At 41.2% G+C, this 11,183-nt stretch overlaps 1 protein-coding gene across 3 annotated transcripts; it reads left to right on the top strand.

Annotated features, from left to right (window-relative positions):
• The first annotated feature begins 268 nt into the window (after nt 1–268).
• On the top strand, nt 269–10,651 carry CLDND1 (claudin domain containing 1). Of its 3 annotated transcripts, none has more exons than XM_045036793.1 (5): nt 269–432; nt 4,248–4,557; nt 6,644–6,751; nt 8,927–9,064; nt 9,209–10,651. In XM_045036793.1, exons 2-5 carry the CDS (start codon nt 4,266–4,268, stop codon nt 9,427–9,429), a joined length of 759 nt encoding a protein of 252 aa, XP_044892728.1. In that variant the 5' UTR covers nt 269–432; nt 4,248–4,265; the 3' UTR covers nt 9,430–10,651. The 3 variants fall into 3 exon arrangements, with proteins under 3 accessions (XP_044892728.1, XP_044892727.1, XP_044892729.1); XM_045036792.1 differs by lacking the exon at nt 269–432 and adding an exon at nt 2,416–2,573; XM_045036794.1 differs by lacking the exon at nt 269–432 and adding an exon at nt 3,972–4,026.
• Nucleotides 10,652–11,183: the final 532 nt, after the last annotated feature.

Here is an 11,183-nt window from a genome sequence, read left to right as displayed (position 1 = left end):
TGTTTTGCCTACCCACACCATAAGCAAGCACCCAAAACAGAAAATACCCAAGATGCGGAGATAAATGAGAAATATGGTTATGTGCTTGTTGGTACTGGTGTGGTCAGGCAGTTCGAGTCTCCTGTGCTGAGTGGGTAGGATGGTCACAACCTCAAACACGCAGACACATCCAGGTGCCCCCTAAATTGAGTGAAATGTAAATGTGTCTGATGTGTTTTCTAGGCATTCTGCAGACCTGATGAATGAAAGCAGCCTCCTCCTTTGCAGGCTTTCCCAGAAACATCTACCTCCTGAATCATGAAGATTTATGTATGCCATGAGCCCAGCCTGGGAATGCTCTGAGCTGAGCTCAGCAAGGATGCCTGAAATGTGGTCGTGGCAAGTCTTTCCTCATCATCTGCAGTTAGCCCCGAGTTTCATAAACCTCCTGAAGTAAGCAGGACACCTACCTCTATAAATGGCTTAGTTCCTTCCAGCTTCTAGGGGAATTGGGAGCATTTGCTGTTTATATTGACCCTAACCATATATTATAGATATTCAACAAATATTTGCAAATACTAATAATTTAAAGATTGTTTACTATGCCCAGACCCTGTGCTGGGCACTTTACATGCATTTCTTTTTTTCATTTAATCTTGCCAATGGTCACTTGGGATAGGGAGTTTATCAACATTCATATTTTGGAGAAAAGAAAACTGCAACTTAAGAGGTTAACTAACTTGTCTAATGTCACAAAACTAGTTAGTGCGCCCTATTATCCAAGCTTGATTAGTCAGTTATTCACCCTGGGATCAGCTTCCTTGACTATGAATTGAAGTAGTGTCTTCCTCTTTCAAACTTCCCTTCTACCTGGGTTTATTTACCATGTGACTTCACCAGAGAGGTAGTTCTGAAGATAAGGGACTTGTGATGAAGGCCAAAGGACAAGGATATTTTCTGGTACATGACTCCTCCTTTCTGGTAGGAGTCAAGTTGCATATTAACAATTTGCCTGTACATCTCCACCACTTTCTCTATTTGGTGCCTCTGACAAAGTTCTCCTTTAGTCAGACATTCTACATGAAAATCCAGTCACATTTTAATATTATATTTGGCTATTACCTTATTTTATTTATGTGCTAGATATGAATATCAGTTTGCCAACTCCGGTGAAAGAAGCAGAACCACAGACAGAAAAACAGATACTGTGCCTTCAATCTATCAGGATGGTAGAAATTTAGTATCAACTTTGAGCTAAATTCCAAGGCATTTGGGGATGGGGTAGGGTTTGAGAGCTTTTCTGGTCCTTGAGTAAGCTGTCTCTGTCAGTATGTGCTGAGAAATCCATCATTTACTGGTCTTGGGCCATGTTCCTGGGTCCACATGCATTATTGCAAAGATTTCTCTGCTTTCTATCCATGAACTTCTGTGCAATACTTGAAGACTTAAGAGTCATTCTGTTACTGCTGTGACACATGGCCATCTGCACTTTCAGAGGCTGTCCATGACCTTATCTGCTTAAGACAATGTTCCCTCAAATCGAGTCTTTTTCACATTACATAACAATTTTTTAAATTCCCGTTTTTGACATATCTGGTACCCTCAGTATTATCATAACTTAATATTTTTCTTTAATTAACTGGAATTTATTTTAAAGTGAAACTGTACTGGGGCGTCTGGGTGGTTCATTCCGCTAGACATCTGTTGATTTCCGCCCAGGTCATGAGTTCACATTAGTGAGTTGGAGCCCCTGCATCCAGCTCCGTGCTGACAGCGCAGAGCCTGCTTGGGATTCTCTCTCTCTCTCTCTCTCTCTCCCTCTCTCTAGTCCTCCCCCACTTGTGCTCTCTCTCAAAATAAATAAAATAAACGTTAAAAAAGCATTAAAACGAAACTCTACTATAATAAATAGAAAATTTGTATCTCTTGCCATAAAGAGAAAGTAGCCATTAACATAAATTATATGAAACCCAAACATTACATTCTAGATGGATACGGTCAAGTCACATCTTTCTTAGTCTAAACTTAATAAATCCAGAAGGACTATCTGCTTCAATGGGAGTGAGATTGTGGGAGAGGACATAAATGGGTTAATATCGCAGAAGTATCTCACTGCTACTGACATTTAGAGGTAGGGCTATGTCACAGGGAGAGCACAGAACTGGAAAACCTGTTATATAAGTCACAATCAATGACTGTCGGTGATCAGAGACAGGTCGCCTTTGCGGACCTTCCTCCCTTCCTTCATAAAATACAAGATTCCATCAGCCCGGACGCGCCGCCACCCCCCACCCCCCTTTTGCTCACCTACTGTCCCTCCGGAGTTGAACTACATCCCCCACAATGCACCGCGCGCGGCGCCAGAAATGCGGACCGCCGCCACCTCCCGCCGCTTTCCTTCTGTCCCTCCTACAACTCCCACAAGCCCCCTCGGCCCCGGGCCTAAGCCCAGCCTCGGGTGGAGGCGGAGGCGGAGGCGCGGGAGTTATGGAGGGGGCGGGATCTGCAGGGAAGTGCGTCAGAGGAGGCGCGGGGAGAGTAGGGTGCTGTGGTCTGAGCTTGAGGGTGAAGCTGGCGGAGCAGGAGGATGGGCGGTGAGTGAGCGGGGTCGGCGTCTCCGGGCAGGGGTCGCGTAGCCGTTGGATGTTTTCAGCAGTTTGAAGAGGGGCCCCTCCCGGGGAGCGGCCCGGGCGGGTGGGTGTCCCGCCGCAGCGCTGCGGCGGGGGTTTTCCCTCGGCCGAGTGGTCTGGGGAGGGGCCTGGTCGCGTACCTGGGGCCCCTGGCCTGGGGTGGCCCTGGACTGCGGGGGCCCCCGGCTCGGTAGTGCGCCCTGCGAGGTGATAGCGCCAGTTGTCCGGCCTGGGTAAACAGCCGCTCTCGGTGCCGGGACCTTTTAAGGTCATTTGAGAGCACCAGGATGAAAGAGAATTAGAAAGAACAAGAATACAAAACCAACTTCTGGAGTTATTGTTAATCAGTGTAATTGCCCCATCTCTCCTGTGTCACACTTGCTATCTTCCAAACTCGGCAATCCCAGTTTGCGAGCCTGTTTTCGTGCGCCTTTGTAAGGTGTTTGGTGCGGTCACGGTGTATACTTGGCAGGATTTGACTCAGCTTGATCCGCCTTGAGTCATTTTACTGCGGCCATTTACTACTACTGCCGTTGAGTCCTGTCCACACCTTGGTGTGGTAGAGCCCCTCCCTAAGGAATGTGGTGAAAACCTCAAGAGGAGGGAAGGCAACCTGGCTCTGTGCCGGTGCGTGACATTCCTCAGGACTCTGTAACGTAGCTTATTCAGACTGTATGTTACCATATATGGGAGACAAAAGAGCAAAAATTGTACAAAAGCCCCCCCCCCCCCCCCGCCCTGCGCTGGGGGCCCAGCCTTTTGGGTCTTAGCCCGCCGAATAAAGCTGTTTCCTGGAAAGAAAAGCCTCAGTGTCCCAACTCTTTCTGTGTGAGAATCCTGCTACATTGGGAGTATTCATGTTCTGCCTAATTCAGTTTTCTTTCTAGCTGAGGGGGAATCATTTAGTTTGCAGATGAGGAGAGTCAAAAAGTGTGAGGAATGGGGAGAGTAGACAGGAGTGGAGAATTTGGCAGCGTAAGGGAGTTTTCCTTAGCTTTAATAGGTTAAGAGCAGATTGCTATCTAGCATTATCACAGTTACTGTTCTCTTTGCTATTCTGTGTACCCAGAACTACCTTTTCTGTGTGGGTTAAGGAACATCTCAACTCTGTTTTCCAAATAGCTCCTGATTCTTAACCTTGGTTTAGAAGGTTTTCCTCTTCAGAGGAAACTGGGAGGAGCCAACTTCCTCTGCTTCCTTTTCTAATGCTCTGTTCCCGCTCAACCCCAGAAAACTTAATGCTCTGCAGCTTGCATAAAAATTCAGCCTGTAATGAAGAGTTTATGTATGGTACACTGCTGACTCTGAGCATGTCTATTGTTTGTATCTGTAATGTGTATGTCCATTTCAGTGTTGTCTGTTTTAGTGTGCAGGTGATAGACTAGAGAACAAGACCTCTGTCTCCGTAGCATCCTGGGTATGTGAGCATTCAATAAGTACTTTTCATAATAATGAGTTTTATTTTGAACTTAATTGAGAACATGCTTGCCTTTATTTATTTTTTAATGATTATATATTACTTTAAGGGCCAAGGGATGGGGACTAGGATAAAGGGTGGTTTTTGAGATAATTCCTTTCAAAGTAACCTCTATATGTCCATGAAGTCTAACATTTCTTCTTTCTCCGACTTTTAAACAGAGCAGTCTGAATGCCAGAATGGATAACCGTTTTGCTACAGCATTTGTAATTGCTTGTGTGCTTAGCCTCATTTCCACCATCTACATGGCAGCCTCGATTGGCACAGACTTCTGGTATGAATATCGAAGTCCAGTTCAAGAAAATTCCAGTGATTTGGCCAAAAGCATCTGGACCGACTTCGAGAGTGATGAGGCAGATGAAAAGACTTATAATGATGCGCTTTTCCGATTTAATGGCACATTGGGATTGTGGAGACGGTGTATCACTATACCTCCAAACACATATTGGTACAGCCCACCAGAAAGGACAGGTATTTCTCTCATTTTAACTTCTGTCTCCTTTATCTACTCAATAATAAAGTGATGGTGATGACCCAGTTATGTAAAAGGAGGTTTGTGGGTTCTTTCTCTCTCCAAAGAAATAAACCTATGTGTCTCTTCTCTCTCTACCACCTTCTCTGCCCATCTTCCATGAATTACCCTGATACTCGTTACAATTGGTTGGATAAGTAACTGTCCTTATCTTGGGAAAGCCAGTTTAAATCTCTGTACTTAATCAGTAAAATTATTTTTATTAGTCTCACACATGTCATGAGGAAATAATTGGGAAAGTACATTGGAAGACTTTAAATATTTGGTAATTGGTGAAAGAATTAGTATCCAGAATCAAATCAACAAATATGAATTGATAGTCTTTTAAGTGTTAGCTGTGTTTTAGTAGTTATTATCATTTGCCCTGTGAATCTTAGAGAATATAATTTGATCCAACTCTGCGTTTAAATCTGTGTATATTGAGTCTGTTTTACAACAACTTGATAGAGTTTGTAGGTTAAAAATATGCATTATGGAAATAAAAACCTAAGAAATTGTCCCATTTATTTTGCAAGCATTCTTACTATTAAAAATGTTTAATTTCCAATTATTGAAATGGAAACTTTAGAACTGTTTCTAAGGAACAACTTTACAATTTGTTTCTACTTATGACTACTTCTGTTGACCACTTTGTGGGAAGCACTGTATTTAAATCACAGCACAACAGGCTGGAGTTACCATATATCAGAAGAACAATAGTTGTGATTATATAATGGGAAAAAGAAAGTAGTTGGAAGGGGGGAGTGGTGGTTAAAGTTAATTGTAAAGGGTTCAGTTCTACTTATGAGGGCATAGGAGCACTTGATGGTTGAATCTTACCAATCGTTTATCATTCATTCAGCAAATATTTATTACATGCCTCCATATTCCATGTAGAACATCAGAGAAAAACAATAATTTTAGTCCGAGGGAGCTAACATTCTTGTAAGGGATGCATGCAGTAAACTGAATAAATAAGTGTAATAGCATGAACAGTAGTTATTTATATAGTATGTTAGGTGACACATGCTATGAAAAAATGCAGGAAAATACAGGGGATTTGGAATATGTAGGGAAGGGGATGTTGGTGTGCATAAGTTATAATCTTCAATAGCATAGGCAGGATAGGCTTCAACAAGAAGACATTACTTGAGTAAAGACTTGAGGTAGGTGAAGGAGTTGGCTGTATGGAAAGTTGCAGAGGTAGGGGGAATCGTGGGTTGGAAGGAAAAGCTACTGCAAAGGATTTGTGGTGGGAGCATGCCTGAATTAGTCAAGGACCAGCAAGAAAGCCACTGGGCTGGAATGGAGGGTAAGGAGGGGAGAGTTGTCAGAAAGGTACTCTGGGGGTGAGAGTGGGGCAAACCTTGCAAGATTTTCTAGGCGTGATGAGGGCTTTGGTTTTTACTCCACATGTGAAGGAGCATTGCGGAGCTTTGAGCAGAGGACAGATGATCTGGTCACCTAGACGCATGTTTTGAAAACAGGTAGTAGGCAAAGGTGGAAGCCAGGAGACTTTTGCACTGATTCAGGTGAGAGATGATTGTGGCTTAGACGACAGTAGTAGCACTGAGAAGTGGCTGGATTCTAGATATGTTTTGAAGGTGGACCCTCAAGGATTAACTGGTGGGATGCATGTGGGCAACAATGACTATAGTTTCTGGTCTGAGGAACTAGAAGAATGGAATTGTCATTACCTGAGATGGGGGAAGACAGCTGGGGGAGTAGGTTTCGGGGAGAAGATGAAAGTTCCTATTTATTTGTCTTCTCCTTCCTAGTCTTCTTGCATATCTATTCGCATTCATTTTACTGCTCCTACTTTTTTTTCCCCTTCCTTGTACCAGTGTCTTAAGCCCACTGCTGAGAACCACTGGCATCCATTGGGCATCAGTGAATCTTGTGTGTCATTCAAGGCCAAAGAGGTTGCTGTCCTCTGGGAACATATTTCTATATCACTTTTTATTTTAGAGAATAATTACTGAAAGGGATTTTTGTTAAATGTTTATAATTAAAGCAATAAGCAATCATTGTTAATTCATGTTCCAGAGTCATTTGATGTCACAAAATGCATGAGTTTCACGCTAAATGAGCAGTTCATGGAGAAATTTGTTGATCCTGGAAACCACAATAGTGGAATTGATCTGCTTCGGACCTGTGAGTACATTGATTTCAGCCGGACAGTTGGGAAAAAAAGAAATAATTTTGCCATTTGTTGATTTCTGTTTTGGGAACAAGATGAATCAGTATGTCATGTCAACTTGAAATAAGATCTCTAACGGTATCCCGATGAACTCTCTTCTGTTGAAAACATATTTTAAGGTTAGGTACGTACCTAACCAATTGCAAATATAAAGTTCAGAGAAGCAGCTAATACATTAGGTGACAGAATCCAGACCTCCCCAAAAGATGTTATTAGTGGGCCCTTTTGAAGAGTAAATTTAATAGGAATAAATAATAAATTTTTGTATTTGAGTTAAACATTTCAGCTACCTGAGTTCAGATAGGGATATGTAAAAAAAGTTGACTATAAGCTCTAAGAGTCAACTAAGGATTAGGGCTACCAAAAACGTTAATGTAGCCTTAGGTGGTAATAACAAAAGTATAGATATCAAAAACAAATGAAAGTATTTATTAGGAGCGTTCCATTCCTTGATGGTCAGACTGCATAAGAAATACTGTCTTCAGATTTGCACCTGGTTTTCCGGCTGTAGAGGCTTACTGGAGCTTGTCCAAAAGAATGACCATGTTGTGAGAGACCATGAAATGGCAAGTACAGTTGACCCTCGAACCGCATAGGGGTTAAGAGCATGAACCCCTCCACGGGGTTGAAAATCCACATATAACTTTTGACTCCCCAATACATTACTAACAGTCTACTGTTGATCAGAAGCCTTACCAATAACATAAAATAGTTGCCTGACACGTATTTTGTATGTTATATGTATTATATAGTGTATTCTTAACATAAATTAGAGGAAAAAAATGTTATTAAGAAAATGATAAGGAAGAGAAAATACATTTGCAGTATGTTCTGTTAAAAATCTGCATATAAGTCAACCTGCACATTAAAAAAAATTTTTTTTTAATTTCAAGAGCAAGAGAGACCGAGCACAAGCAGGGAAGGGCAGAGAGAGAGAGGGAGACACAGAATCCGAAGTAGGCTCTAGACTGAGCTTGTCCGCGCAGAGCCCCACACAGGGCTCGAACTCACGAACCGTGAGATCATGACCTAAGCTGAAGTCGGATGCTCAACCGACTGAGCCACCCAGGCGCTCCTCAACCTGCACATTTAAACCTGCACATTTGTATTGCAAATATATAGGAAGAAGTATATTTCTTTTTTTTTTTTTTAATTTTTTTTTTCAACGTTTATTTATTTTTGGGACAGAGAGAGACAGAGCATGAACGGGGGAGGGGCAGAGAGAGAGGGAGACACAGAATCAGAAACAGGCTCTAGGCTCTGAGCCATCAGCCCAGAGCCTGACGCGGGACTCGAACTCACGGACCGCGAGATCATGACCTGGCTGAAGTCGGACGCTTAACCGACAGCGCCACCCAGGCGCCCCCGGAAGAAGTATATTTCTAACAGAGTTTGAAGGGAAGTTGGAGAAAAGACTTTTATGTAGTTCCAGAAAGTAAAACTAGCACTATAGGGTAGAATTTGGCTTAGAGTTGATATTAATACATTACTAATAATTAAAGTAATGTAAGAGTGTAAGGGGGTGCTTTGGAAGATCATCAGCTTTCTTCCCACAGCTGTTGTTGAGGGAATTTATGATAATTAAAACTGCCATTTACTGAGTGCAGAGATCCTCTGCTTTGTGTTTCATGTATATTCTTTCAACAGGTCTTTTATAATCACCATTCATTTACTTGTTATTCCCGCCTTGAGATCCTATAAGGACTTAGATTCATTTGTATGTAGAGCCAGAAGGTTTTGCTTCAAATGCTGGCTCTCCCGCTTACTGTTTTACCTTGTACAAGTTAGTTATACCTCTTGCCTTAGTTTCCTCATTCATAAAATGGAGATAATAATAGTACCTCTTCATAGGGATGTTGGAGGATTAACGTGCAACGCATGTAAAGAATAGTGCCGGATGCATAGTAAGCCCTCAGTGATTGTTAACTGTTAGTGTCCTTTCACTTTTATCAGGACAAAGGTAGCATCCTGTTGAACAAAGTGCTTTAGAAAAGAAACATCCAGTATTAAAAGTACTCCTTTCTCACTTGTTGAGAAAAGATCTATTTAGTATATGACAGAAATTGACATTGTGAGAACACCATCTGAAATCATGGTAACATTTCTTTTTTTCTCTTTTTCAAAATCAGATCTTTGGCGTTGCCAATTCCTCTTACCTTTTGTCAGTCTGGGTTTGATGTGCTTTGGAGCCGTAATTGGACTTTGTGCTTGCATCTGCCGGAGTTTGTATCCCACCATTGCCACAGGCATTCTGCATCTCCTTGCAGGTGGGTCTTGTCAGGATACTTCGCTTTTCTCCTCTTCCTGTGTCCATAGAGACCAAAGAGTCGTAACTCTTAAACATTCACGCAGTACCGTCCTGTTGTGTTGCCCGAGAAGCTCTCACCAGTTATGTTTTGTTCTCCTCCAAGGGCTGTGCACACTGGGCTCAGTGAGTTGTTATGTTGCTGGGATTGAACTACTCCACCAGAAACTAGAACTACCTGAGAACGTGTCTGGTGAATTTGGATGGTCCTTCTGCCTGGCGTGTGTCTCAGCTCCCCTACAGTTCATGGCTTCTGCCCTCTTCATCTGGGCTGCTCACACCAATCGGAAAGAGTACACCTTAATGAAGGCCTATCGTGTGGCATGAGTGGGAAGTTGCCTGCTTTGCAATTGCCATTTTTATTATGTTTTTAATATTAATATTTTCTCTTGTCTCCCCTCCCGTTGTTTTTAATTTAATTTTTTTGAGTGGATCTACCATTTTATCCTGAAAATCTATTTTATTTATTCACACAGACAATTGTTTATTAATACCACTAAAATGTGTATGGATTATTCTGAATGATTCCATCTTTTAAAAAAACCAATGTGGGTTCAGAGTCCAGAGAGCAAGAAGTGGGTAGATGGTTGGCACAAATTTCTGAAAGAAAATTGATAGTGGGAGATTGACCCAAAGCAAGTCCTACTGATGTCGGTTAGACTTTTCAGTAAATAGCTAGCTGTTCACTAGAAACCCTTTAGTGTCTCTGGGAAACCTTTCATTGTCAAAACTTAATGGTCACTGTGCTGTTGTAGATAGCCAGTCAGCCAGAAGTATTAGTGTTATTTTCAGACTTAAGCTATATAAAATAAGGAGATTAGCTAAGAGCCTTTTCCCCAAATATTGGCATATAGCTTTATTCAAGGTGAAGTATGGCAGCTGTTTATCTATACTGTGTTTGTCTACAAGAAAGGAAGTGAAAAATACAGTGTTTACTTGAAACTTTAACTTCGTAACTGCAGGAATTCCAATTCAGCCAGACAAGAGGATTAACCTTATTTTACTTTACCTTTTTTTGTATTTTTTTTTTTTTAACTCTCCTTAGTATGTCAATAGGATTTTCAGTACCACCAAACCATTTTGGATTTTTGCTCCTTGCCTCTTCACACATCAGGCTTAAGAGTGCTTTCTTTCTAACAGTACTTTGGGGTCATAGAGTAAAATTCTCCAACTGCTGTCTATGTATTCCAGCTCAGTACCATAAAGAAGGTTCCACCGTAATGACCCTCCGGAGCTAGGAAAACTACCACAAGACCTAAAGCTTTGGCTAGTCATTAACTTCCAACTATGGTCTTTATTTCTTGTGGTGAAATGATGTGCCTTTCCTTGCCTAAATCCCTTCCTGGTGTGTATCAACATTATTTAACATCTTCTAATTCAGTCATTTTTTTATAAATATGTCTATATATAAACATTGAACTTTAAAAAAAATCTTATTTACTTATTCCATTACTGTAGCACTTGACAGATTTTAAAAAATGTAACTTAGTAATTTCTTACAATATCCTAAATCTGTCTTTTTTAAAAAATAAAAAATGAGAAGAAAATATTGTATAGTGTCTCAGTTGATGTAAATCTCAGTATTTTAGGATAAAGAAGTGCAGGATTCTGAATGAGGATCTCTGTGTTTCTCTGGAAAATGCGTTGTTGCTAGGGTCTCTGTTTTATCTTCCAAAAAATATGGGAACCCCTTACGCCCATTAGAAAATAAGACACTCTTCAGAGTTTTAAAACATGTTTTCAAAGTAGTTTTGTGACCTCTATGTATCCTTTTTAATGTGGCTAGAGTTTTCTTAAGTTATTTAATGGCTGTGGATGTTTGTGTTCTATTGTAAAATACTCCACTTTCTGACTTAAAGCCAATATTACTCTGCCACCAGTTATTACCTGTGCAATTACTGGCTATCAGTTTTCTACCTCTTCCTAACTCTTGAAGTTCACTGCCTTTCAGCACCTTCTGTAGAAGGCAGAAAAGCTAAGTAAATATACACAAAGCACTTAGGTATGGGATTTTAAAGTTATTGACCAACATGACATTTTTTATTGGGAAGTTACTCATTTTAGACAGTGTCCCTGCCACT

Source organism: Felis catus, chromosome C2, assembly GCF_018350175.1.
Source record: "Felis catus isolate Fca126 chromosome C2, F.catus_Fca126_mat1.0, whole genome shotgun sequence".
Lineage (NCBI taxonomy): Eukaryota > Metazoa > Chordata > Mammalia > Carnivora > Felidae > Felis > Felis catus.
This window is presented reverse-complemented; position numbering and strand designations above follow the sequence as displayed.

Coding starts and splice junctions, on each gene's coding strand:
- CLDND1 (XM_045036793.1), top strand. CDS start 4,266: ATGGATAACCGTTTTGCTACAGCATTTGTAATTGCTTGTGTGCTTAGC. Junction 4,558..6,643: donor CAGCCCACCAGAAAGGACAG/GTATTTCTCTCA, acceptor TTCATGTTCCAG/AGTCATTTGATGTCACAAAA. Junction 9,065..9,208: donor CATTCTGCATCTCCTTGCAG/GTGGGTCTTGTC, acceptor TTCTCCTCCAAG/GGCTGTGCACACTGGGCTCA.